Raw genomic sequence first — 26918 nt, 5'->3', positions numbered from 1 at the left:
ACTGCGAGCCACGACCACACGAGAATCTGTTATATGAGGCAGACACTTATGTTTGATTTGACATATACTGTTCGCCCCTCATCTATCCAAATCCGTGTAAGGACCAAAAAGAGAGACAAATCTGTAGTTAAAAAACTGGTCGTGTCACCGAGAGGTGATGTATAGAACGGCAAATGGTGTCTAACGTCAAGATATTCCCCTTTCTCTTTTTTTACCCCAAAATATTTTTCTCTTTCTTTTTTTCTCTATACCCCCCCAACCAGTCATTATACTCTCTCGAAATCCTGTCAAACGAATTACCCAATCTTTTGACGATATGATAAAAAAAGAAAAAAGCCAATGCAATATAGAAAACTCGTAAAGGCCAGAGAGGACCCCATACTGCGCGCTGAAGCTTTCAGTGCATGCCCAAGAGGAGACGCGCGCCAGCCTCGCTGCAGACGTAGATGACGTCGTGGTTGTCCGAGAAGCCGTTGAAGCGCGTGGCCGAGCACTTGGTGTAGGCGCCCATCTCCTCAAAGTACAGCCAGTCGCCGACGTCGAGCACGTGGCCGAAGCGCGTGCTCTCGGTGATGTGGTCGATGCCGTCGCAGGTGGGGCCCCAGACCGAGTACTCGAGGCTGCCCTCCTGCTCGGCGGGCTGGGGGCCCGCAGACTCGTGGTCAAAGAGGAACTTGTCGCCGCAGCGCAGCACCTTGGCGACGGGGTGCTGGTGGTCAAACATGATGCTGCTAAAGTTGCCGTAGACGCCGTCGTTGAGGTACACCATGTAGCTGGGGTCGACGAGGTCGCCGCTGATGCTGGCCGAGGGGTCGTCGACGGTGCGCCGGGCAATGATGTTGCAGGCGATGGTGAAGGCGTTGGACACGTAGTAGCGGCCGGGCTCGGCCATGATGTTCACGCCGCAGTGCGGCGGGAAGTACTCGTCGAGGGCCGAGTTGAGCACCTCGGCCATGCGCTCGAAGCTGGCATCGGCGCAGAAGCCGCCGCCGACGTCGAGAGTCGTGAGGTCGTAGCCATAGGCCTCGGCGCGCTGGAAGACGTAGCGGGCGTCGCGCACGGCCTTCATGAAGGCCAAGGGGTCCGAGGCGCCCGAGCCGACGTGGAAGCTGACACCGACGACGTTGAGTCCGAGCTCGCGGGCCGTAGCCAGCAGGTTGTCGGTGGTGTCGAGCGGGGCGCCGAACTTGAGGCTGAAGCGGCACAGAGAGGCGCTGTCGTCGGTGATGATGCGCAGGAAGAGCTCAGCGTCCGGGTACAGCTTGGCAATCTTCTGGAGCTCGTCGGCGTTGTCAAAGGTCATCTGGCGGACGTTGCGGGTGCTCACGTAGCGCACGTACGAGTTGGTCTTGCACGGCTGGGCGTAGATGATGCGCGAGGGGTCCACGCCCATGCCCAGGATCTGGTCGATCTCGGCCTTGGATGCGCAGTCGAAGCCAGTGCCAAGCTCGGAGAGGAGCCTGAGGACCTGGGGGTCAGGGTTGCACTTGACGGCTATTGAAGGGAAAATTGAGTCAGCATGTCATGTCCGGCTCGTCATAACCAATGTTGGGGAGCGATGACAAGACTCACCATAAAAGGGCCGGACGCGAGGCAGGTTCAACTTCCAGCGCATGTGCTGGCGGTATACCTCGCCGAGATCGGCGACGAAGAAGGTGTCTTCGTCGCCCGGCTCACAAAACTCATGGTCGATGTTCTCCACGCGGTGGCGGAGGGCCTCGCCAATCATCTGCTTCGGGGTTTGTTCGCCATGTTGGTGGTCCAAGAAGAGATTCTTCTTTAAGAACACATGGTTATTGAATGGTACCGGAGCAATGCGATCGAGCACAGCTGTTGCCATAACCATATCCCAAACGACGGAAGGCGAATGCGAAAGCGGTTGGTGTTGATGAGCGGTGAGAGAAAGAGGAATATTACCAGGCGTAGGTCTGGTAGTAGAAGACTTTGGTGCTTTCTTTTTGCAGATGGGTGCTAAGGGGGTCGAAATCGGTAACAGACTGATCCCGAAGCGGTCTGACGAGGCCTCCTCGACTCTTCCTCCGTTAGAGGAAGAACCTCAGAACTCGTCCTATGCGGCAGCTGGGTGGGTGGGGAGAACTTTGGGGGCTGGTTGTAGGACGCGTCGAACAACGGAAGACGTTCGAGCTTCTTAGGCGAGTTCAGAAGCAGCAGGAGGTGGACGAGAGTTGATGATATGGAAGGTCTTTCGCTCGCTGAAATCTTGATCGGAGACGAAGAACACGGCCGAGGAAGCCGTGGTTGGGTTGTTTGCCTTTGAGGAGACCAAAGGCAGTCGAATTTGTAGTCTGTCACAACACGACTAGTTGGACATGCGAGATTTTTTGGCTGTTGCTAGAGTATTGCGGTCAGCGGTGGTGTTCTCTTTTCCCACTTTCAAAAAGAGCTCAGAGCTCTGGCTGGAGGCCTCGAGACTAGGACAAGACACGCCGCCCAAGAGACTACAGTCGAGAGAGTAGGGAAGACGAAATGGCGCGGATCGTCTTGATTGCGGTGGAGGTTGAAGAGGGGAAGAGACTCGTGTCGTGAGGAGAGAGGGGGTTGTTCTTTCGTTTTCTGGGCAGCATGTGATGGTGGGAGGACGTGCGTGGGCGATGCAAAAAGTGGCGATCCGGAGCCGAGACTTACCGATTGCAAAGTTTGAGTCACTCGGGGTGGTGAGAAGAGAGGAGTTGCAGCCGGACAACGAGGAACGGCAGTTGTTGCGGATGAGGGATATTGTCGATGTAGAAGACAACACGGAGGTTTGGTAGTGAGAAGAGAGAAGAATGTGTGTGAGATTGGGAAGGGGGGAGGATGATTTTGCTCTCGTGTGTTGTGGTTGTGGTTGCGGTTGTGAGTGAGCAGGGGAACTTTCCAGTCTGCGCGTGCTGCTTTGGTGGGGTTGGCGAGGGTTGGCGAGGGTTGGCTGGGCCTAAGATGGATTTTCTTGCTGTGCCCACATCCACACATCTCCCTCCCTCACTCCCTCTCTCAAGGACACACCGACAAAATATGGAGCAGACGAGGTCGGCAGCGGGGCATCGACGATTGTGAGAGTCCCATAGCATAGCCCAGAGTAAAAAAATTTGAACCAAGGCACCGAAACCTTACTGGGAGCTTCTCCCATTAGCCCACGCGTGCGTGGATCCCTGACCCAGACTTTTTCCAGTCCAGATTTGGTATCCTCCTCCTCTGATTAGCGGCCTTTTTAAAAGTGGGCAGACTTGGACTCGTCGACGGGAGGATCGACCGACTGTTTGAATCGGGCAAATTCGAGAGAGACCAGACGTCACTCAACTGCGGCTCGATCAAGTGATATCGGCTCGAAGTCCTCCAGTGCAATGCCACGCCTCCCGGACCCGAGAGACCGTCGACAGAGGCGTCTCTCCATGTCCTCGAGACAAGATGACTTGACTCCTCTTTCGAGTCCTCGCTTGGTACCGTGCCTGTCGGTATCGGAGAAGATAGGGAGATGGATGGTGGAGTAGGGAGGGAGGTGCTATGTGCTCTGCTCTCCCCCTCCTCTTCACTCTTCTTCTTCCTCCTCCACCACCTCCACCATGGCAGCTCCAGAGTGACACGGCAGCATGGTCATCTTCATCTAGTAAGCGACGTCGCGGGCCACGTCCCGCTTCCGCTTCAGCACAAGGCACTTGCTTGCGTGCTGGCCTGCCTGTCGAATCGGCAGCAACTGGCGCGGATGATAGCTCCTGCACTAGCGGCCAGTCGAAGGGCTTGCCGTAGACCGCGTCCACATGCAGCTCGTGCAGACCGCAATTTTGTTCGTCACGCTTGCGACTGCTTATTCGCTCACGAGATATGTCGTTTGAGTTTCCAGGTGCTCCGGGCGGCCTCTGCCGGACGTTGCTGCAGGTGACACATGCTTCGCTGGAAGAGACTGGCCAGGGGCAGTAAAGTAAATTCGCGCATACCAGATGCTTCTATCATTACCCGGCTGTTTACCCTCTGCTTGCGGGTTGCCGTTTTCGAAAGATAGGCACAGCGAAACGTTCCCTCGGGCACGGGGTCCCGTGAGGAGAGGAGCACACAAGTTGACACTGCACACTGGCCGAGGCGCATCACGCGATTGTGCTGCCTGCCGGCGAGAAGACCTGATATCTCCCTTGCAACCCACCCACCTGAGGTACCTACCGACCTACCCAGCAGGTATGGGCAAAATTGACCAGATCCAATCATTCAACTTGATGAATGTTGCCCGGCTTCTGTCAGAGAAGCTTCGCCACATGGCAGTTGGAAAGTTCTTTTTTTGCCCCTGGCAATGCTGCAGGGGACGGAGTGACCGTATTGGGCGCCACTGGCTACCCACTGCAAAACATATCTGCAATGTTTGGCTGATTTTCGCCATCCATGTCTCAAAAAGTGTGAGCCGCATTCTTCTTCGTCTGGCGGTGACGTAGGCGGGGTGGAAAAGGGGAATAGCGCTGAGGATCAGATTGAATTTTGGGGAAATGCGAGGCTAGCAGCCTTGGCTTGCCGTGCCTGTTCCTGGCTTCCGCCATCCGCCATGGGGGGCTACCCATCCTCAGCCAACAAAAATCCGATATCTTGAAAAGCATGTACTCTGTTCTTTAGTCCGGAGTTCCAAAGCTGAGGAGCCCGGTTCTGAAAGAACGAGCGCAGAGTTCCGGTGACGGCCCTTCTTGCATGGTCCTTATTCTCGCGCCTTCTAGTGGTCTTCGTAGCCATGAGATCAAGGATCGGCATACGAGACGTATCGTATCTGAGCGCTTTTTGGGAGATGCTAACCCCGTGAAAGAGAGGGGATGTCACTAAGAAAGAAGATTAAGGAGAAACAAGGACGCAAGGAATAAGAGAAAAAAATCCCGCACAGGAGCAAACGAAGAAAACCTAGTGTATAGTCTATTGATGTTTCTAAACCGCAGGCTATGCGATCGAGTGACAATGAGTATGCTGAGAGAAGGGTATCATCATCGTTGTTGTACAGTTGTATTGGTACACCGGCACCATGTCGTTGGTCGTTATCCTCGGCTTACTCGGTGCCATTGACGTGCATCTCGTTGACCTTCCATGAAGAGTCGACCCAATCTTGCTTTTCACCCAGGAAGACGGTTCTTTCTGCGCCCTTGGCCAACGCATCCACAATGTACTTCTGAGCGACTTCGCGCACTTGGTCCTTGGTAACGTCCAAGAGCTGTTCCCTGCGTCGCTGCTTCATCCCGTTGGTGACACCAAAGAGGAACTTGCCCATGCCCTCCTCGTTGACTGACTGAGGAGCGTCGACACTCTGGAAAACCGAGATCTTGGCATCCTCGAGGTCGCGGTCGCTCCACTTCTTGTCCACCGCCCACTGGCCGGCACTGCGCATGATGTTCACAGTATTGAGTGGATTCGGATCACGGTACGAGTAGAATCCAAAGACACCATCGAGAGCTCGCGAGTAGGCCCCGCCACCATAGGCACCTCCCTTCTCTCGTATCTCGTGGTGCAAATGCTTGTGCGTCAGCAGCTGCGCCAGGATCTGGAGAGGGGCGCCATCGGCAGATGTGTACGAGACTGTCGGCAGCGCAAGCGCTCCGTAATAGACTTGGTAAGGGAGGGGATAGAACGCCTTGATGTCGCGCGCGAATCTCGGCGACTGCTTGCCAGGGAGCGCAGCGCTGGAACGAGGGAGGGAGCCCATAAACTTGGTCAAGGCTGAGGCATTTTCTTGCACCGTCTCGGTGCCGCAGGTGATGGCGGTGCGAACACGTCCGCCGCTGAACGCGAACTGCTGGATCTGCTTCAGCTTCGAGATCACGTCGTCGAGCTGATCCGCTTCCCCGCGCTTTGCCAGGGAGGTGACAAGCTTGACTTGAGACAGTCCGCTGACCTGTTCCTTGTGATACGCGTCGACACTCAGGCCGGCTTCGGCGGCACGACGGGCAAAAGCATGGCCCGACGAGGCAATATCGTTGACGACTCCGTCCGCGGAAGCCTGTAGGAGCTGGCGGATCTGTTGCACAGCCTCTGCACTATCGAAATTGGTTTCGGCCACTACCCGTCTGAGTAGGTCAAACATGACTGGAACGTTGCGGTCAAGCGCCATTCCTGTGAAGATCAACCCCTCGCTAGACTGAGTGTAGTCTTCCGGATGCGAAGCAGAATGATACCCGACAGATATGCCTCCCGTCTTGAGTTTGATCAGATCCTCCAGTTCTTCCATGGACATGTCTTTCGTGCCCAAGCGCATGATGGCGTCGGTAAAGAGAGGGATCAAACTCCTGAGATCATCTGGCAAGCCGTCCAAGGTGTTGATGGCACGGAAATAAGTCAGGCCGTTGGTGGGTGCTTCCCGCCACTGAATCTTGATACCCTGTGAAGTCTCATCTCTCACCACAGCGGGCTCTTTCTGGCGAGGAATGTCACTGACGTGAACGCTTGGCAGACAGCTCAGGTCCTCGGTATTTGACTTGCCCTGCTCGACGAGCAACTTGAGCTCCCTCTCTTCCAAACGCTTCTGCGCCTCGAGCTCGCTGCCAGCTTGCTTCGTAGCTTCGGCAATCTTGGACGCGAGGCGAGCTTCCTCCTCCTGCATAAGCTCTTGAGAGTAGGTGGGTGAGGGGGCCATTGTGAACGATAAGGTGTTGTCGTTGAGTAAATACTTGTCGATGAGACCTTCCAGATATCCACCCTTGGCCAACTCGCGTTCGAACGCTGTCACGGTATCGTTCCAGGCAAGAGAGTCAAAGGGGTCGACACCCGTGAACCACTTGGGCTTGAGCCTCTGCAAGAGCGACATGCCAAAGTTGGCCGTCTTGTGCTTGAGTCCCAGTTCCAATTGATGAAGATATCCATCAATCTTGGATCTGTCGAAGCCCTTCTCCCGGACCTCCCGAAGGATGCGCTGGACTTCGGTCTTGACATTGCCAACATCTGCCTCTTGCACTCCGGTTAAACCGACGGAAAAGATGCCGACCTTTCCGGAGCTATCATAGCCAGTGTTGGGACTCCAGTCGATGCCCAGACCAGACTCAATGAGCCCTCTGTACAGGGGCGAGCCGTATCCATCCATGAGGAGCGTCGAGATGACGGCAAGTGAAAAGGACTCGACGATGTTGCTTGTATCTCCCAGAACCCAGGAGACAGAAGATTTGTACTGTCGGTCGGCATCCACCAACGGGTCGATAGGTCCCTGGAGTGTCACTTCACGGGGGCCAGAGCTGAGGTCGATGGGTCGGTGAATCTTGAGGTCGCCCCGGATCTTCTCGAACACATTCAAGCGAGCATCAATCTCCTGCAGATGATCTGCGAGGGGCATGTCGCCGTACGTGAAGACTTTTGCGTTGCTTGGATGGTAGTGCTCGGCATGGAAGTTGCGTAGTTGCTCATAGGTCAGGTCGGTGATCTTCTGGGGATCACCACCCGAATTGTTGATGTCTGGGAAGATGTGATCCTGAAAGCGGATATAGAAGAGATACCCAGCATCCGACATCTGCCCCTTCATCTCGTTGTAGACGACTCCTTTGAAAACGAGCTTGCTGTCTTCGGGCTTGGCGCCTTCGCCGCTGGCAAGAGCCTGCGGGTTCTCCGGACCAACTCTCCAGCCTTCCTGCGTGAAATCCGTCTCCTTGAGAAGCGGGTGCAGAGTCGCGTCGATGTAGACGGACATGAGGTTCTTGAAATCCTGCGCGTTCGTGGTCGCAAACGGATAAAAGGTGTGGTCGGAAGCAGTGAAGGCGTTCATGAAGTTGGATAGCGTGCGAGGCAGCATCTTGAAGAAAGGGTCTCGGATGGGATACCTGGGGCAGCTGTTAGCAAGGGGCTGTATAAAGCCGTACGACTTTGGACGGATGCCACCGACTTCTCGCTTCCACAGAGCGTGGTGTGCTCGAGGATGTGAGGAACACCCGTATCATCTGGAGGATTCGTCTTGAAGCCAATCGAGAAGACATTATTGCTGTCGTCGCGGGCGATGTGCAGATGTTCGGCGCCAGTCTTGTCATGTTGCAGGTGGAGGGCTGCCAGGTCGAGCTCGGGGACCGGCTTGGTGCGCAGGACTGTGAAGCCGTGGAGTTTGTCGCCGGGTTTGGGAAGCTGCGACAGCTCCGTGACAGCCCTGCGAGCCGCGCCTTTGGCTGCGTTGCGCAACATGGCTCCTTCCTGGAAATATCACCAGATCAGTGTACCTGGGTTGTGTTGCCGCCCAACTCCTGCAGCCGATCCGGATCCCGATGGCCTCGTGGAGTCGCAATACCGTCTCTCCAGAGGGCAAGAGATGAGTGGAAGCGAACGGTTCTTGAATGCTAGATGGAGGCAAATGGCCCTCTGAGATGAAAATAGTTATGTCCGGTGCCAGTATGTACAGTCATCTCTCTAGAGTAGCATGTGGAACCCTGGTAGTCGAGATGGGTGGACCCCATGGTGGAAACTGACCGGAAGAAAATTTGACGTGTGGTAGCTGAAGCGGTTTGTTCCCAAACTAATCAAATCAATCTGGAAATCATACCTAGGTAGCCTTCACAGTTGACAGTGCACTATTTGCAAACGAACCTTAGTCGAGTTGCTCTTCAGGCTAGCGTGGACAGTTTGGACTGCCTCAGGACGCTGAGGGACGACCTGATCCATCCGTTTAATGCATTCGAGGGTCATGCGCAGCTGGCCCAACCTTGAACCCTCTCCGGGCTGGAAGGTGCCTGCTGAAGCCTCGTTCTGCCAGGGTGCTCAGCAGGGACTCGAGGCGAACAAACGGGTATAATGCTAACGGGGAAATGATGATGCCCACCAATCCTCCGCTTCATCCAATGCTGCTAGGTAGGTAGGTACCTATAGTAAGTACTGTACTTGAACCTTGAGGACAGGACAATCGAGAGCGACTCCAATGCCGCTGGATCTCGGTTCAGGATTTAGTCGAGAATTGATACCAAAATACTCAGTCAACATTAGATTCATCACTTTTAGTAAAGGACTTGTACTCACATCTGGTCTCTCGTTCTTTACAAATACCTTAGAGAGAGTACTGTATCTTCGCTCCATGGTCTACGCTCAATGTTCTTCGCCCGGCGAACTGGCGTCCGTGCTTCTCCACTAAGGCCGCTAGCTGCTGCAGCGATTTGCAACCTCTTGTCGACCATTCTCCTCCAACCAGATTGCATCAAACCTTGTCACCTTGACGACTCTCCGACGCTCTGCCTCGAGTCCCCCCAATCGACCGTCTACGGAATCCCCATTTCTGGCTTTTGACGGATGCGACGGAGCCCATGACATTACGAGCGTGCGACTCCATCATCTCGACCAAGCGCTAAAGTCTGCCGACGGGCCTCAGCGCTGCCGGGAAAATGTCGACAGCAAACGCCCCCGTGACTCCTGTGACCAACGGCGCCGTACCAGCTCTCGCTGGAAACCATGCAAACCATGCTCACGATGCGTCCGCGTCCGCAAGTGCCCACCATGCCTCCCACGCCCACGACACCCGACCGGCCCCGGCGCCGCCCGCAGCCGCCGTGGCCAAGCGGAACAAGCAGAAGAAGGCGCTGGACTCTAACGAAGCCTCCAAGTTGGTGGCTCAGAGAATATCCCAGCTGGAGCTCGATGCTGCTGGAGAGAAGGATCAGGAAGCCGAAATAGGTGCGTCTTTGTCCGGCGTAACCGTCTGTGTGTGCGAGCATAATGAATGGAGGCGGCGATTGAAGGCGACTCGACTTCGCATGCGCACATAGGTCTCCCCAGCCTCGGCGCCGAGCTTCGTGCCAGTACTCCTCCTGTACTCTGCTCTCCATCAGAGGGGTAGCTTTGGGGGCTATGTGTTGCACAAATGGCTAACTATCGCCCGCAATGTAGAGCGAGAGGTCAAGAAGGCGAATCGCGAGCTGAACCACCAGACGGCCAAAATGGACAACTTGCAAAAGATTGATCATCTTTCCAAGCGCTGCTCCGACTTGCTAGCGGAAATGAAACGACACGAGCGCGAGAGCTTGAAGCACAAGCGGCGTGGCGATCAACTTCAAAAGGAGAAGGATCAGAGCCGGTCCGAGCTGAGCAAAACGGTCGGCCTTAAGGAGAAGCTCGAGAAGCTCTGCCGTGAACTTCAAAAGGAGAACAACAAGCTCAAGGTAGGACGGCACTCGAGGTGACACTTCCTCTTCACTGGCTGACCTGTTTGCCTTGTAGAATGAAAACAAGACTCTGCGCGACAACCAAGTACGGAACCAAAACTCGTGGGATGAGAAATATGCCACCTTGTTACAAAAGCTCGACGACTGCCAAGAAGAGAAAGACAACCCGCGAAAGCAGGTTGTGAATATGGAGGTCGACGAACTGTGGGTTCCCATCTGCCAGAATGTGTCGCGAGGTTCACGGCTGACATATCCTTTAGCTTCCGTGCGCGGTTCAAGTCTTTCATCGAGCAATACGAGCTCCGGGAGCTTCACTTCCATTCGCTGATGCGGACGAAGGAGCTGGAGGTGCAGCACAACCTGGCGCGGTTCGAGCGCGAGAAGAAAAAGGCCGACACCGAGATTGCTCGCTCACGGCAGCTCAACGAGCAAGTGCAGACCTTTTCCAAGACCGAGACTGAACTGCGGAACCAGCTCAATGTCTACGTCGATAAATTCAAGCAGGTTTGTAGCCTTGATCTTGTTCTTGTCTTCAAGTGTTGGTTGCCATGGCTGACCGAGTACAGGTGGAGGACACGTTGAACAATAGCAATGATCTGTTTCTTACCTTCCGGAAGGAGATGGAGGACATGTCTAAGAAGACCAAGAGGTTGGAGAAGGAAAACGACGGCCTCAAGAGGAAGCATGAAGCCATGAACCAGAACATCCTGAGGATGGCCGAAGAGCGGACCAAGAACCTGAAGGAAATCGACGACCACAAGAAGAAGGAGGACAAGCTGAAGAGCATCATCACGCAGATGCAGCAGCAGGGGCGGGGCATTGCCCAAGGCATGACGGGCACGGTGGAGAGCGTTTATGCAGACGGCGAGGGCGAGGTGGAGGGTGAAGAGAGCGAGTATGATTATGAGGACGAGGAGGACCTCAGCGACCAAGGAGTGGAAGACGAGGGCGACTACGACGACGATCTTACGGAAGAGGAGGCCCAACCTGAACCTCACCCACAACCCTTTGGTCCAGAGCGCCCGCCGGCGGTGACGACGAACGGTCACTAGCGACGGAGCATTTCCTGCGCAGGTCTTTGCTAGTCTCGAGGCGAGGCATCCTGACAATATGTGTTGACCAAGAGCGGGCCGATCGAGGAAGAGGTTGTGGGGAAGTTCTTCCGAGACGGGTAGCGTTCTTTTTGTATTTTTCCAGCACATATTCTGTGATACACCTGTACGAAGCAATTGAAGTTCGTCCAACTCTGTAACCCGACGAGGCCCTCCGGGTGCTTGATCTTGCCAGAGAGCTATGTGTGACGCCACACGGGAAGGGTACGAGTGCCTGCCTGCGCAAAGCCAGTATCGTACTGCGCCAAATCGCAGAATGCGGCGGTTATGTCGAACAATCCTTCCATCGAAGCTATTCGGTCGTGCTTGGCTGGTGTTCAACCATATTCAACTTGACGGACTGTCCCCATCTCTGGGTGCGTACACCAGACTACGACTAGGCTCACGTACAATGAGGTCATTGCCGTTTTAGGGCATTTCGCAGTCGGACTTTAGGGGACCATGGTGCTCTCAGCCGTCCATCCATGGATCCCCGCACCAGCTGGAGCAGCCAGCCAGCCACCGTGACCCCCAGATTGGCAATTCCAGTTGATAAGATAGGCTGGAAAGAGACCTGGAGCAACCAAACATTGAACCATAGAAACCACCTTCGGGGATTTGACGGACTGACCTGCATAAGCACCAGCCTTTTGACACTCTAAACCTTCGATGTCCACGCAACCAAACCCGGAACTCTAATCATACAGCACCAACGTTGCTGATTCCATGTTCTGCACAGACGCGAAGGTTTTTGCGACGCGAATATAAAAATCACCTCTCGCCATCCCGCAATCATCCCCCCCCCCCCCGAGACTCTGCTCAATGCACTGGCTCAGGCCCATAGCCACGAGGACACCTGGTGAAGCCCACCGACCAGGCTACGTCGCATAGCCTCTCCTCTTCAACACCCGACTGACCTCCCGCACGTCCGGCGGAAAGCAAAGACTCAATAAAGATCTCTGCCACCCAAGCTAGCAAGCAAGCGACGACGCCAGCCCAGCAAAAGCCGCCAGCCCGCCATGGCCTTCCTCGAGGACCCGCGGCTGCGCCAGCGCTGGAACCAGATCTCCCACAACGCCGAGGCCGTGACCGAGAACGCCGCGGCGGGGATATGGACCTTTCAGAACCAGTACATCGGGCCCTGCCTCGCGTCCATCGCCCAGTCGATTGACTCGTGCACGGGCGTGTGCTTTGGCGACCGCGAGGAGCGCGCGCGCCGGGCCCGGGAGCGGGAGCGCGGCGCGAGGGGCAGCCGCGCCGAGTTCAGCTTCGACTTCTACGACGACTGGGACGACGACGACGCGGCGCTGGCCGATACCTTTGGCGGCGGCAGCGGCGGCGGCCACGGCCTGCTCGGCAGCTGGGGCGGGGGCCGCAGCGAAGACTGGGACAGGCTGCTGGCGGGCACGGGCTCGCGGGGCCGGCACACGATCGGCGCGTCGGCGGGCGATGTCGTCGACCAGCCGAGGAGGAAGAGGGGCATGAGCTACGGCACGCGGGGCAGCAGGAGGAAATCCGTTGAGCACGACCCGACCATCATCCCCAGCACGGCGCCGCTGGGGTTCTTGAGCAAACTGCCGTTCAAGATTGGCGGCACGCTACGATACAAGCCCAGCGCGGCGAACCTCAAGGACCACCCCAGTGGTCCGACGCACCCTACGGATGAACACGAGCCGCTGCTGGCCACTGATGATGAGGATTACACGCACAACCTGATAGAACCGCAGAGGAGGAAGCGCAGCGGCACGACGGGCTCTGGAGACACGTCCGACTCATACCGGTCGAGAGGCGATCTCTTCCCAAGCGACGGAGAGGGCGACGAGGACGCAGTGCCCATAGATGACGAGTTTGCCGTGGCATTGGACCGGGTCGACGATCGGAGCAGCGGCAAGACGCGGCTCAGCAAGGGCAAGCGAAGGGAGAGCTACAGGACCATGTCCAGAAGCGCGTCGGGCACGACCATCATGTCGCAGCGCTCCAATGGATCCCTCATAAAGCACCCGAGCACCACCTCTCTGCCCGTAGAGGAGGAGGCGGCCGAGGATGCTGACCAGTCGCTCCAGGACCTGCGGCGCGAGGAGGAGCGCGTGCAGAGGGAGGAGGACGGCGAGATCGAGCGGAAGCGCTTGGCTGCGGCAGAGCTCGCGCGCCGGCGTGGCCTCAGCACAGGCAACCTCAAGGGCACTGCTGGCGAGGTAACGACCCGGGTTCCTGAGGTTGCGGTTGACGAGGATGTTCCGGAGCAGGCTGCGCTTGGAGCGACCGACACCAGAGAGAACATGGGTGAAGCTGAGAATTCGACGAGCGAAGTTCCGCAACGGGGAGACCAGGCTGAAAGCCAGGAAGAAGAGACCGAAGAGGGTTTCGTGCCGGCTCGATTGCCGTACTTCAGATAGAGATCCATCCACCCTTTTTGGGCAAAGGCCAGTAACACAGGAACTGGTGTGGCTTCCCAAAATCATTCTGCTAGACTTGGGGGTGCAAGTGGGTTTAAAGTGTAAGTAAGCAAGGACACTGACAGTGTCCGGGAGGGAACGTGTCTTTTCATGACTAGATGATATCCAGCTTTGCGAGCTATGTTATGACGAGCTGTATGATTATAATATACTACTTCTGAGGCTTGGTGTCTGAGCCTGGCGTCACAACAGTTCCATAGCTCGAGTAAAGTGAACACAGCGCATGGATGCCTAGGTGCAAACGAAAGATGCGAACAACATATCGATAAATGTGGTCAGTTTGATCTCTGAGCCCCTTGTAAATGTGATAAGATCTCCAGCCCCTAGAATGTGATTTCTACCGTGAATAGTGGCTCTCCTCGTGGCATGGATGCTCTGTTCTGCGGATCTGTCAGATCAAGCCTGTCGAGATGCCGAGGCATCTCGCCCCCGCATTGCCATCCCCCACACAAGCCGACCCCCAAGGTCTCTTCAACTCATTTCCCCAGATTTACTCATGGCTCATCTTTCTCAGCCTGTATATTAATGCATTCGGCAATCTGCTTTATTTGACTATATACAGCCTTGCTATTGTCTTTTTGAGCAGTACCACATTCTCAGACTCTCTAGTCAAGTATTCGTTTCATGAACCCGTTGAGTGAGTGAGCCGCCGCAGTTGAACGACGGCACCCGGTTCTCACACCATAACCATCACATCTCATTGTATCCTTTCCCGAGAATTCGCTCCGAGATAAAAAGATACAAAGATGGCGCCCCAGGGCCCCATTACCACACCGCTCACGACCCTGCTGGGGATCAAGCACCCCATCATCCTCGCGGGCATGGCGCGCACCTCGGGGGGCCACCTCGCGGCCGCCGTCTCCAACGCGGGCGGGCTGGGCGTCATCGGCGGCTTCATGTACACGCCGGACCAGCTGCGCGACATCATCAAGGACCTCAAGGACAACCTGGCGTCGCCGGACCTGCCGTTCGGCGTGGACCTGGCGCTGCCGCAGGTCGGCGGCGGCGCGCGGGCGACCAACCACGACTACACGGGCGGCAAGCTCGACGAGCTCGTCGACATCACCATCGAGTCGGGCGCGCGGCTGTTCGTGTCGGCCGTCGGCGTGCCGCCCCGGCGCGTCATCGAGCGGCTGCACGCGGCGGGCATCCTCGTCATGAACATGGTGGGCCACCCGCGGCACGCGGCCAAGGCGCTGGACCTGGGCGTCGACATGGTCTGCGCGCAGGGCGGCGAGGGCGGCGGCCACACGGGCGACATCGCGGGCACGGTGCTGATCCCCGCCGTGGCCGACGTGGCGGCGCGGTACCGCCCGCCCATGCTCGGGGGCTCGCCGGCGCTGGTCGTCGCGGCGGGCGGCATCGCCGACGGGCGCGGGCTGGCGGCGGGCCTGATGCAGGGCGCCGCGGGCGTGTGGGTCGGCACGCGGTTCGTGGCCAGCGCCGAGGCCAACTGCAGCCAGGAGCAAAAGGACGCCGTCGTGAGCTGCGGGTTCGACGGCACGGAGCGCACGCTCGTGCTGTCGGGCCGGCCCCTGCGCATGAAGACCAACGACTACATCCGCCGGTGGCACGAGAAGCCCGACAAGATCAGGGAGCTCTGCGACAAAGGGATCACGCCGATCGACTGGGACATGGACGAGGGCAACGACATCGACTTCCCGCACCTCATGGGCCAGGTCGCCGGCGCGATCCGCAAGGTGCAGCCGGCCGGGGAGATCGTGGACGAGATGGTGGCGCAGGCGGTGGAGATGCTGAGGAGGGGAGGGGCTTATCTGAACGGGGGCGGTGACCGGAGTCGGCTGTAGATTTATGGAGCTGGGTGGTATGTATGGGTGGTATACAAAGTGATGTTCAAAAAAAAGGCTGTAAATATAGAAGAACATGAGGTCTTTTCTTTGCTATCGGCATTGAGCCGGCGCACTTCCGGCCCGGGACCCGGAGCCGGCACCGGAGGACGCCCCACCTCGCATCTTTCCGTGGGTGCTTTTTTTTTTATGTACGGCTAATGGTATATATTGTCAGATATGCATGTTCTCCTGCATACGACCTTCAGAACTAAGCACGATAAGCATATCACGTAATATGGTCTGGTCTCGTTTACAGGGTGCCCGCCGCGCTGTCCTGCCTCTTCCGGGCACTGACAGCAGGCGCGATTGGTCGGAGCTCTCGTTGAAAAGGTGTGGGGGCGGGGCTGCTGCCTTCACTTCAAGCTCCAAAGAGCTCAAAGCTTCACACTCAAGCTCCCGTATCCGCCGTTCGTGAGATCAGCTCACAAATACCCAGAATGTCCAGCACAGCATCAGAGCCGGAGGATGCCATCACCGAAGAAGAAATCAGGGGCGCTGCTGTGCCAGCTGCATCCGAGTCCAAGGCTGCATCGTCTCAAAAGCCCCGCAATGCATGTAAGGACATACAGCACTCTCTCTCTCTCTCTTGCATTGATGAACTCACTCAACTCCCATGCCCTCATCTCACTCCCGACCCCCGAATACACAATGGCCACCCCAGTACTCTCACCATTATATCATCACTTCCAAGCTAACATGAACCCTCCGCGACACACAAAAGTCGCCGAGCTGATGGCCCCCAAGCCCCGGCACGCACCACCACCACCATCATCAGTCGCCAACAAACCTCACACCACCGCCACCACCACCTCGTCCTTCGCCGGCCGCGACGGGCTGGGCGCCTACATCGCCGACCCGGCCTCCTTCCCGGCCTCGCGCGTGATCTACCACAGCGAGTCCTTCGTCGCCATCCACGACCTCTACCCCAAGGCCTCGGTCCACGCGCTGCTCCTGCCCCGCTCCCCGGCCCTCGGCGCCCAGCACCCCTTGGACGCGCTCTCCGCCCCGGACGGCGCCTTCCTCGCCGCCGTGCGCGCCGAGCTCCCGCGGCTGGTGGCCCTCGTCGCCGCCGAGCTCCAGCGGCGCTTCGGCCGGTACAGCCGGCAGGACGCGGCCCGCGAGGCCGTCCTGTCGGGCGAGGCCGAGGCCGAGGCCGGTGGCGACGGAGGTGGAGGGGAGCTGCCGCCCGGCAGGGACTGGGCGGCCGAGGTGCGCGTCGGCGTGCACGCGCACCCGAGCATGAGCCACCTGCACGTGCACGTCTTGTCGCGCGACATGCACAGCCCGTGCCTCAAGCACCGCAAGCACTACAACTCGTTCAACACGCCCTTCCTCGTCGACGTCGCCGACTTCCCGCTCGCCGCCGACGACCCCCGGCGGCACCCGGGCCGGGAGGGCTACCTCCAGTCGGACTTTCGGTGCTGGCGGTGCGGCAGGACCTTTGGGAACCGGTTCAAGGCGCTCAAGGAGCACCTGGAGGTGGAGTTTGAGGAGTGGAAGAGGGAGTGAGGGAAGAGGAAGTAAACCCGGGAGGGATGTCAGAGTGAGTGGAGCGACACCTAACAAAATCAGTGTATAATACATGTGTTGAGCTGTGCCATATATCCGTGTCGTCGAAGACAGACACAGCTATCAAAGTGAAGGTCCGAAAAGAGCTGTGTTCATCAGCGAGTAGAATAACAAGAAGAAATCCCTTGTCAGATGGAGATGACCATTATGGCTTCCATTGCCTGTGACATACTTTTACAAGATCGAAAGAAAAAAAAAAGACAAGTCTCAAAACGCCGCATTGTAATCCGTCGAGAAATTCCAGGCAAGTACTGCCGCCGAGGCCGAGGGCATTATGCCATGCCATGCCAGCCGAGTCAGATCCCAAATTCCCTAGCACAAGCATATCACCCTATGTCCACTCCTTTCCTTCCTACCTAGGCAAGATATCCCTTAATCCTCGTCCTCATCCTCATCCTCATCCTCGTCGTCGTCCTCACCCTTGGCATCCTCATCATCTTCCTCCTCGGCATCCTCCTCCTCCTTCTCTTCTTCATCATCATCCTCCTCATCCTCCTCCTCCTCCTCCTCGACAGCCTTCACCTCCTCAGCAGCTGCGGCCTTGGGAGGCCGTCCGCGACCCCTGCCGGTAGTAGTAGCACCCTTGGCAGCGGCCTTGGAGCCGGCGGCCTTGGCAGCAGCAGCAGCGGCGCCGCGGCCCTTCTTGGGGGGCCGGCCGGGCCCGCCGCGCGGGCGGCCCGTGGGGACGTAGGGCTTGGTCTTGCGCTGCGAAGGGTCCATGGGCGGGCGGCCGCGCGGGCGGCCCGTCGGCACGTAGGGCTTGGTCTTGCGCAGCGAAGGGTCCATGGGGGGCCGGCCGCGGCCGCGCTTGGTGACCTTGGCCTCGGCCTCCTTGGCCGGCTTGGTGTCGGGCACGGCGGCGGCGGCGGCGGCCTTGTCCTCGGCCTTGGCCGCGGTCGAGCGGCGGGGCGCCATCTCTCTTCTTCTCGTTCTGCTTCTTCTGGTAGTAGCGGGAGCGGGAGCGGTAGTGACGTTGCCTTGCGGCGACGACGACGCGTGCGGTGGTCTAGCTCTGCTGGCGACGCGACGGCTGCGGGTGGTTGCCGCGGTGGCGGTGATGCTGCTGCTATCGCCGTGCTGCTGCTCCTGCCTTGCTGTCTCTCGTGGAGTTTTCTGCTTGTTGGTGCTGCTACTACTACTACTCTTGTCGCCAGAGGGAGAAGTCGCTGCAGGTCGGGAGGAAGGAGAGGAGAAGAAGGATGAGAACTTCTGAAGATAATCCAGCGTTGATGATAGTCTTTTTTTGCGACAATGGGCGAATAAATTCCCACCCCGGTCCCCTTCAATTAAATATGATTCAACTCAATCCAATCCAATGAATGAAAGAAGAGCCGTTGTTTCCGCGGCAATGAAAAATAAGGGGAAAATTTGACTGGGAAATAAAAAAGAGAGAGAGAGAAGACTAGGAACACGAGGTTGGCCAGAGACTGGGGGTGAGGGGGTGAGGGAGTGAGGGAGTGAGGGAGTGAAATGAACGAGATGGATAAAGTCAATCAGACGCGTCGCCGCCTTGATGAATTGGCGAGTGGCAGGCCCGGTTCCAGACGCGTTTCAATCTGTGGTGTGGTGCGGTGTGGGCGAGTCTGGCCTTGACTGAATTGGGCTGGCTGCTCGCGTTTGGTTGACTCCAGGAGTGCTGTCCAACTCTATTTGCACTCCAGCTGCTTCCTTTTTGAGTGACGTGCCAGTTTGGGGCGGACTTGCTGCGTGACGCAGGGGGGTTTTGCTCGCCAGTTGGTCGCACAGGTAATTCAGTGCTGTTGCCGTGCTCCAGATGTCTCTCTTTGAGTTGGATCCATGGACTACATGCAGCCTCATTACATACATACATGCTTGCGTGGTGCCCAAGTCGGGGGAGGGTGTTATGCACAGCAGGATGGATCCAATTGTTGCCGAGAAATGGACTTTGTGTATTTCATAATCGTCGCCTTTCTTGTACAATACAAAACTCGATGCATACATGTCTCCTTCTTTCTTTAAGAGAACAAGTCTGTATCAAGGTTGCTTCCGTCTCCTTCTCCTTCACCGTCTATGGTGTGTAGCCACCGATTCCCACCCGTCCCTTTTTGAAACTTGGTTGTGCTCTTGACAACGTCAATTTTTCCAAAGGCAATCGCTAGTCATATCGACACACGCACACACACACTCTCTCTCTCTCTGTGCAGAGAGAGGCCCAATGATGGGCGAGCAGCAAAAGCCAACTTCCTCTCAGGAACTTCTTCCAGCCCCCCACGCCTGCCTGCATATCCCCTCATGTATTATTTGACCCGGAAAAAAAAAGGAACCAGGTCAACACCGAAAAACAGCCCAGAGCAAGCAAATGCTTCTGGAGATGATGAGATTGCTTTAATCGGCGCGGGTCTTGCTCTTGCCGCTGGCGCCGCTCTTGACGCGCTTGGCTACGGGACGGTTGATGTGGTGGGCCGGGATCCAGCTGGCATCGAACTCGGTCTCGGCACCCGTAGCAACGCCCGTGGTCTCGGTAGGCGAGGCGGGCTCGACAACCTCGGCGCGCTTGCCCTTCTTGGTGGTCTTGGGCCGCTTGGCCTGGGGGAACAGGGTCTGGATCCAGGTCTTGTAGACAAAGTAGACAGTGCCGCCAAAGACGCCGGTCAGGACGAGGTAGAGGAAGATGCTATATCAGAGGGGACCAGACCCCAGTCATTAGCCCAATTGCCCAAAAAAGAGGTGTCAGCCAAGAATACGAGAGAGAACATCTTTCTTACATCTGGGGGTCGAAAATGCTGGTGGGAGCCTCGACAATGCTGGCAGTGTCCCCGTGGGCCTGGAGCTGGAACATCTGGCCGGCAGAGTTGGAGATGAAGGCGAACAGGTTGAGCTGGACATCCTGGGGCTGCATGTCGAGCACAAACGAGTAAGGAAGGGCCTGCTTCTCGCCGGCCTCGACATAGGTGTCGTAAGTGACGGTCGACAGGTTGCGGATCACGCCGGCCATGGGGTCGGCGTCCTCGGGCAGGGGCTTGGTCGAAGCCAGCTGGCCGCCGACGAACATGACGCGGATAGTATCGGCCTCGTTGTTGGTGATCTCGACGACGGCCTTGGTGGGGCGCCCATTGACCAGCTTGACGCCAAAGATGTCCGAGTCGGGGAAGCTCGTGCTGACCTCGGCCTTGAGCTGAGGCTGGTCCTTGGGCGACGTGGGCGCATCCTGAGCCTGGGGGTTGCGCAACACACACGCGTGTTAGCAGAGATGGTCACATCAAAGTCAATGCGCGTACCAAAGACCACATGCCGATGCAGCACAAAGGCATTGGCAGAGCTCAGCGCAGCTGCTTGTGATCCGAGGAGGCGTTGGATGGCAAAGTTTCTGGGGTCGTGTGGGCGCATGTGCGCCAACACAGGGGAGTACTAACCTCAGCCTGGGCGAAGACGCCGACGAGCTGCATGGCAAGGAGCGCCAGAGCAGAGCACTTGAAGGAAACCATTGTGGACAGGCCGAGAGCAGGCAATGCAGTACAAGTTGGCAGGAGAAGAGGAGGGAAAAGGGGGGGAAGGAAGCCAGAGGAAGAGTGGTGATGATGGAGAAGGAGGATTGACAAGCAAGACAAGACAAGAGGTCGGGGTGCTCGAAATGCGTTCAGAGGCTGAAATGGCTGGAGTGCGTGCGTGCGTGCGTGCATGCGCAGGACAGGGCCTCCCCCCCAATGAAAGGCGTGGAAAAATGTTGTGTGCAATCTGGCCTCCTCCCGCCCTCCAAGCTTGCCCTCCACTCCCGCCACCAACACCAGTACCTACAAGTGCATCCATGGATGGAGGAGGGCCTAGCTCTGGTTTGGGGCTGTAGGGGAGCCTCTCAGTGCTTCTCCGTCGCTCTAGCGCACTCTTCGGCCATGCACAACCCCGAAAATTGCGGGATCGAGCTGGGCTAGAACAATCGAGCAAGGGTGAGCTTCTTCTGCCATTCTGATTCGCCAATGCGTTGCAAGCATCAAGCAAGCTCATTGCTGAAGAGGCTTGTCCTTGCAAGAGTTATTCAGATAGAGCTATGAACGTTCAAAGGGACCATCACCCCTCCACAAATGGAGGCAATGACTGTCCACCACACACAATACGAGGTTCGCTGCATTCAAATCCTAGTATACAATGCTAAGCTATAGGGGTGTTCGACTGCTTCTTCTGAATCCGTCCCTCTGTGTTCTGCTCGCTTTTGCCACCGTACTCTCTCCAACACCAACGCTGAACATCATCTATCTATACTGCGAGAACCCCCTTCCACCAAATCGCTGCGTCTTTTCGCTTGCCGGGACCATCCATCTGCTTCACACACGCCGTCAGAGTCCCCCATACAGAAAAAAAAAAGAAGCTACATCCACACTGCATGTGGAAAGCGGCGATGCGGCAAGGCAAAAGGACTACGCCATGTCCATGTCCCAGCCCTCCAGCGGCCCAAGCCCGCTAAACATGTCCGAGTCCCCGAGGTCCAGCCCCCCGCCGCCGACGGACCCGGCGTCCCCGAGCCCGGAGAGGTCCACCCCGTCGAGCGACATGGCCCCCGCGTCGCCCCCCGCCGCCGCCGCCGCCATCGCGTCGTCCAGCGCCGTCCCGACGTCCAGGTCGCCCGTGCCCTCGAGCGTCAGCTCCGGCTCCGGCTGGTGCTGCTGGTGCTGCTGGTGCGCCGCCGCCTGCTGCATCATCTGCTCCACCGCCGCCGCGTCCGCCGCCGCCGCCGCCGCGGGCGCCACGCTGCTGACCATCTGCGCCTCCACCTTGCGGTACAGCCGCACCACCGTCTCCGCCATCAGCCCGTCGCGCTTCTGGATCTTCTTCCACTCCTCCGCCCGGTGCTTGAGCGCCTCCCGCAGCGAGACGCGCCGCTCCGCCGGCGTCGTGGCGGTGGCGCCGCCGGGTCTGCCCGCGGCGTCCACCATGCCGTTGAGGTGGTGGCTGTTGTTCTCCGACGGCGACGACGTGTTGTTGGCGTCGGGCGCGCAGACCAGCGCGCACGCCACGTCAAACGCCTGGCTGCCGGTCCCGGCCGCCGTCTGGTCCCGCAGCTCCTCGAGCACGATCTGCAGGACGCACTGGGCGCCGAGCAGCCTCAGGGCGGCGAGCATCTGCCGATGCGTGTACGACGTGGGCATGGTGTTGACGCCCGCGTGGATGCTCCACTGTACCAGGTTCTGCATCGTGTGCTTGACCGCCGTCTCGAGGCCACTGGGCTGCGTGCTCGTCCATGTCTCGAGCTCGTTGTTGTCGGCGGCGCCCGTCCGTCGCGACAGCGGGATGTTGTCCTTGAGTGCCTGCAACAACGGCTGGACCTCCTGGCTCTTGGGGTCCTGGCGTTGATATACCCGTAGCGAGTGCTCGAGAGGCTTGGCCACCATGTTGAGTACCGCCGAGAACATGGTCGAGGCCTCGTTTGAGATTGAGTTGGGTTGTAGGATCATCTGGAGGACCCGTACGATAGCTTTCTGCTCCTCCGTCTTATCAACCCACAACGCGTCTGCGAGGTACATGATTGCCGTCACTAGTGAGGGGAGCAAGAACGTGTCCACCAGATCTAGAGGCAGAATGTCAGTCTTAGGAAACCCGCCAGAAGACGCGAAGGTACGAGACAACTTACACTCGATGCCACCCCGCAGACTCTCCTCCGTCAGATAGCCGCTCCTAAAAGCAGTGACGATCTGTTGGAAGAGGGTGGGGATCAGCATGTAGAAATCCTGCGGCGGGCACGAGGACATGAGCTCGTTGTTAAGGCTCGCGGCCTCGCTGTCAAACAGCCCGCGCACCCAACCACCCAGGTGCTCCGACTCCTGTGGTGTCAACTCCTCGAGCGACCTCTGAACGTGACCCTTGCCAATGAACTTGGCCACAAACGAGTCGGGCGAAGGGCGGATACCCAGGTCTGCAAGCGACAGATTGTAGCGGTAGACAAAGGCGAGGAGCAGCAAAAGTATAGCTCCAAACTCTTCGTATACCGGTTGATACTCACCCTGGTCGTCGTCGTAGCGCCAGCTGTCCAGCAGCTCGCAAAGAGGCTGCAGAATGGCCACCGGCTTTTCAAAGAGCAACATGACGTCCAGAGCAAGAGGTTTGCGTGCCAGTTGACTGCAGAACATCTTCAGTGACATCGTCTCCTTATTGCGACATAACTGACCCAGAACCTCGGCCAGTGCTTGGCAGACGGCCCCGACATTGCCGTCCATGTTGTCAAGCTCCCCGATGAGCGACTGGATCTTCTCCGGATCTGCCATGCACTGCTGCACCAGGTTCTCCTTCATGTACCGACCGCCCTGGGGAAGAGTCTGGTATGTCATTTCACCAAGCAGCGTCTCTATGCTCGATTCGGGCACCAGCCCGTGCAAGCAGCACGCCCAGCAAAAGTCTTGGCGAACGCTGTCGGTGAAGGTATTGCTGTTGTTCCTTGTATCGTCAAACATGGCGGATAATGTCGGGAAGGCGTTCGTGTCGATCCGGCTTAGCGCTTCTGAGATACAGTATTCTGGGTTGAAGGGATGTAGTGGCGATGCGGCCAAGGATGCCAGTAGCAATGGCAGCTTGTTGATGAGATACGAGCGGAGTAGGTGTGCTGATTTCTGGCCTTCATTGCGGAAGACAGCATTGGCGAGGACATCGAATGACGCCAGGATGAGGTCGATAGCGAGGCTCTGGCCGTCATTCTACAAGAGAGTGAGCTTTGACATTTGGGGTATCATCAATTTTCACTAGACATACCTCATATCGATTGTGCAAATAGTTGACCAACGCCATGTCATCGATCAATGGGCGACCAACAAGCTAAGCAACGTCAGCATGCTTGAATATCTTCGCATCAGTCGCGCGAAACGCCAAACACTTACCGCAGCATTAATGTAAACATACAAACCCGGCCGCGTGTTCGCAATAGGCATTTCTGGTATGACAAAATTGTCCAGGCCCATTGTCGAGTCCAGCAGGTCGTCAAGATCCTTGTTCTCGGCCTCTTTCTTCTTGTCGACCGGCTCGAACCCGGCCAGCGTCTCGGTGCGGAACAGCTCCAGCCGTGATGCTATCTGGGAACTGCTCAACTGGATCGAGGGGACGAAATTGCTCAAGCTTTCCGAGAGCGCCTTTCGCGCATCTATCAAGCCAAAGTCAGTATGTATATCCCTGACCCACGTCTTCCAAGAAGCACAAGAGGCACAAAAGAAGGACCTGAAATAACACAAACCACTCACCTTTGGCAAGCGCCTTACGGAGCGCACCCAGCACGACCTGGTTCTCGCACACGCCGAGCAGCAGCATGACGAACGCCGCCCGCGCGCTCTCCATCTCGGTCTGCGACTGGGTGATCTGCAGCTGGCCCATGACGTCGACGCCGGCCGTCGACGTGAAGGCGCTCGCGGCGGCCGTGAAGAGCTCCATCCACCGCGCCATCAGCTTCGACACCTCGATGGCGTCGGCGGTCGACCGGATCGCGGCCTCTTGCGCGACCGCCTTGGCCAGGCGGTAGAAGATGGTCTCCTCGTGGCCGTAGGAGCTGCGCCATCGCCCGGCCTTGCCTTGGTCGCCTTCCTCCCTCTGCGGCTCCCCGTGCCCATTCTGCCCGGGGTCTTGTTGCTGCTGCGACATGCGGGACTGTGTGTGCGACGTCGAGTACCGGTACAGAGCGCGCAGGACGGACGGCGTGTCGACGTAGCGCAGGTGCAGCAGGGTGTTGAGGTACCAGGGGATGCTGGGGTCGATGAAGTCGCGATTACTGCGCCGGGGCCGCAGGAAGAGGTCGGCGATGGCCGCGGGCGGCAGCGGGTGCTCCTTGAACTGGATGGGCGTGTACAGCTCGAACTTGTGGTGGTCGAGGCGCTTCCACAAGCAGCGGTCGAGATACGCGGACCAGGCCTCGACGTGTCTAGCATGCTCGCTGGCGCGGTTCCGCCTCATCATCGTCACTGTCGGCGTTGATGTGGGCGACATGACGCAGGTCGGCGGCTCAAGGCCGGCCAGTCATAGGGGGGCGGCGTGGACTCGTGGTTGCCGGGTATATACTTGTGGAGGGGAAACGAGGGTGCTGTCAAAGAAAGTCCGGAGTCGGGCGATGCGAGAGCGCGTACAAGTAGACAAAGAAGATAACCAATGTTGGTTGGAGCCAGAAAGCAGTCGTATGGAGTACAAAGCAGCTATGACGGGTGACTGGTAGACTATTTGGCGGCACGCAAGGCCTTTGATCAATTGAATGACCTAGGTAGGCAAGGCTGTCGGTAGTGGGGATGTCGTTGGGACTGATCACAGCTATGGTGGTAGCCGTGACGTTGTAGCGCACAGCCTCGTCTGGTCTCCCGAGTAAAAGTAAGTGGAGGTACAAAGCACACAGCTGTACTTTCAGGGCCTGTGAGGCTACACCTCGATTGGGCCAAGTCCACAATACAGTCGGGCTGGGGTGGATGGGGTGGGTGGCCAAATACGCTAACCCGGGTCCAAATAAGACTCCAGGCTCTGAGTTGCAGAAGACAACTGATGGAGGGCAGCCCTGAAACACAGTGTGCGTGACATCGAACAGTCGGGCTGTACCTGAACGGCAGCACACCCGTTGCGGAACTCGGCCGTTGCTTGATCGAGGTCGACACTTGCAGCTGGCTCCGTTTTCTCAGCTCGGGCTACCTTCGTATGCCTCCCAAGCCCACAATTGTAATCCCCGTCTTGTCTCCCCGAAATCCGTCTGGATACCAGGTCAGTGTGATCAGAGCACCCAGGCACCGTACCAGCTGCCGCGGCCGGTGGGTTCCCGGTGGCGCTTTCGAGCTGGGAGGATCCCTGACCTCTGTCGCTGGCACGCAAACACCACGACAGCCTTATTTCCCGGCGTTCTGCTCCCTTGGGCGATTCGCCGTGCGGTCCCCCTTTTCGATCACGAAGCGGAGGAAACCTTAAGCACGCACGAGTCGAGTCGAGTGCCGGAGGGGGGGAGCTCGCTAAGACTTACTCCGTACCTGGATACCTATTGCCGTGCTGATTGATGCTGGATCCAGGCGGCGGACCCTGAACCTTTCCTCAACAGGTATGCTTCGGCCCGCTCCCTACCCCCCCATTCTTTGCTGTACCTGGACCAGCACTGCCAACGACGCGCGCGCCTAGGAGGAGTAACCACCTAGCTTACAGACTTAGTATTATCAGATTTGACCCGGGGCACACTAGGTACACGTGCACGCCATCGAACAACATACATCCTAGGTAGCACGTCAGCTTGAAATCCTCCTCCCCGTCACACGACGATGGGCGACGGGGCAGGGGACACCGTCACGATGGCCAACACCACACACCGACGCAGCCAGACAAGGAAGGTTAATTGTGAAAGATGGAAGTTGCCGAAGCCAACGGCGTTGCCTCGTTTCCCCCCCCCCTGCCGCCAACTACGCCCTTCCTTGCCTTTTGATCCTAGTGTCGAAAAAAAACGAGCCAGGGACCGCCATGTCATGGGAGGTGGTTTCGTCACGCAAACGCACGCGCAGATTTGGCGTGGCTGAGAGCCAGATCCCTGGGAACTAAAACCCCGATCTGCGGTCATGGGGGCGGTTAAGGGTTTGATTGATGGGCGGCCAGTTCAACCCAGCACAGCCCGACCCCTCCGTCCCCTCATCTCACATGCGTTTTGCTCGGAGTTTTCCCCCCAGCAAACACGTCCACGGGCTTCCTAATACGTAGGTACAAGCAGGTTTCTTCTTGTCTCGGCAGGTTTGGGCTACTCCCAGGTTTTCTTGTTGTCCTTGTCTGCTCTTGACTGCACCATGCTCTGGGTAGATGGTGCCAAGTCGGGTACTTAGAGTAGGGTGCGCCAACTCCCGGGATGCTTTGTCAACCAACTGCCGATCAATTTGGAGGCAGCTGGACCTGTCGCACCCGAACCTTGTTCTAGAAGCTCTGCACGAGTGTGCTGAGTCCAAC

General features: G+C 57.7%; 9 protein-coding genes across 9 annotated transcripts; 4 read left to right on the top strand and 5 right to left on the bottom strand.

Annotated features, from left to right (window-relative positions):
* Positions 1 to 397: 397 nt before the first annotated feature.
* On the bottom strand, positions 398 to 1846 carry E0L32_011148 (uncharacterized protein; the record flags this gene model as incomplete). Its single annotated transcript, XM_031133845.1, has 2 exons — positions 398 to 1494; positions 1573 to 1846. 2 exons carry the CDS (start codon positions 1844 to 1846, stop codon positions 398 to 400), a joined length of 1371 nt encoding a protein of 456 aa, XP_030988635.1.
* Positions 1847 to 5011: 3165 nt separating this feature from the next.
* Positions 5012 to 8381, bottom strand: E0L32_011147 (uncharacterized protein; the record flags this gene model as incomplete). Its single annotated transcript, XM_031133844.1, has 3 exons — positions 5012 to 7760; positions 7823 to 8121; positions 8325 to 8381. 3 exons carry the CDS (start codon positions 8379 to 8381, stop codon positions 5012 to 5014), a joined length of 3105 nt encoding a protein of 1034 aa, XP_030988634.1.
* A 915-nt stretch (positions 8382 to 9296) lies between these two features.
* E0L32_011146 (uncharacterized protein) lies at positions 9297 to 11125 on the top strand (the record flags this gene model as incomplete). The annotated part of the gene is made up of 5 exons (XM_031133843.1): positions 9297 to 9585; positions 9799 to 10070; positions 10129 to 10277; positions 10334 to 10577; positions 10640 to 11125. 5 exons carry the CDS (start codon positions 9297 to 9299, stop codon positions 11123 to 11125), a joined length of 1440 nt encoding a protein of 479 aa, XP_030988633.1.
* A 1058-nt stretch (positions 11126 to 12183) lies between these two features.
* Positions 12184 to 13560, top strand: E0L32_011145 (uncharacterized protein; the record flags this gene model as incomplete). Its single annotated transcript, XM_031133842.1, has 1 exon — positions 12184 to 13560. The coding sequence occupies one exon, from the start codon at positions 12184 to 12186 to the stop codon at positions 13558 to 13560; it is 1377 nt and encodes a 458-aa protein (XP_030988632.1).
* Positions 13561 to 14366: 806 nt separating this feature from the next.
* E0L32_011144 (uncharacterized protein) lies at positions 14367 to 15428 on the top strand (the record flags this gene model as incomplete). Its single annotated transcript, XM_031133841.1, has 1 exon — positions 14367 to 15428. One exon carries the CDS (start codon positions 14367 to 14369, stop codon positions 15426 to 15428), a length of 1062 nt encoding a protein of 353 aa, XP_030988631.1.
* A 690-nt stretch (positions 15429 to 16118) lies between these two features.
* Positions 16119 to 16979, top strand: E0L32_011143 (uncharacterized protein; the record flags this gene model as incomplete). Its single annotated transcript, XM_031133840.1, has 1 exon — positions 16119 to 16979. The coding sequence occupies one exon, from the start codon at positions 16119 to 16121 to the stop codon at positions 16977 to 16979; it is 861 nt and encodes a 286-aa protein (XP_030988630.1).
* A 432-nt stretch (positions 16980 to 17411) lies between these two features.
* On the bottom strand, positions 17412 to 18870 carry E0L32_011142 (uncharacterized protein; the record flags this gene model as incomplete). Its single annotated transcript, XM_031133838.1, has 2 exons — positions 17412 to 18248; positions 18865 to 18870. 2 exons carry the CDS (start codon positions 18868 to 18870, stop codon positions 17412 to 17414), a joined length of 843 nt encoding a protein of 280 aa, XP_030988629.1.
* Positions 18871 to 19385: 515 nt separating this feature from the next.
* E0L32_011141 (uncharacterized protein) lies at positions 19386 to 20485 on the bottom strand (the record flags this gene model as incomplete). The annotated part of the gene is made up of 3 exons (XM_031133837.1): positions 19386 to 19674; positions 19766 to 20214; positions 20414 to 20485. The coding sequence occupies 3 exons, from the start codon at positions 20483 to 20485 to the stop codon at positions 19386 to 19388; spliced, it is 810 nt and encodes a 269-aa protein (XP_030988628.1).
* Positions 20486 to 21412: 927 nt separating this feature from the next.
* On the bottom strand, positions 21413 to 24923 carry E0L32_011140 (uncharacterized protein; the record flags this gene model as incomplete). Its single annotated transcript, XM_031133836.1, has 5 exons — positions 21413 to 22560; positions 22624 to 23680; positions 23736 to 23798; positions 23861 to 24120; positions 24218 to 24923. The coding sequence occupies 5 exons, from the start codon at positions 24921 to 24923 to the stop codon at positions 21413 to 21415; spliced, it is 3234 nt and encodes a 1077-aa protein (XP_030988627.1).
* Between the last annotated feature and the right edge of the window lie 1995 nt (positions 24924 to 26918).

Source organism: Thyridium curvatum (assembly GCF_004353045.1).
Source record: "Thyridium curvatum strain D216 chromosome Unknown NODE_99_length_139539_cov_86.989219, whole genome shotgun sequence".
NCBI classification, from domain to species: domain Eukaryota; kingdom Fungi; phylum Ascomycota; class Sordariomycetes; order Thyridiales; family Thyridiaceae; genus Thyridium; species Thyridium curvatum.
This window is presented reverse-complemented; position numbering and strand designations above follow the sequence as displayed.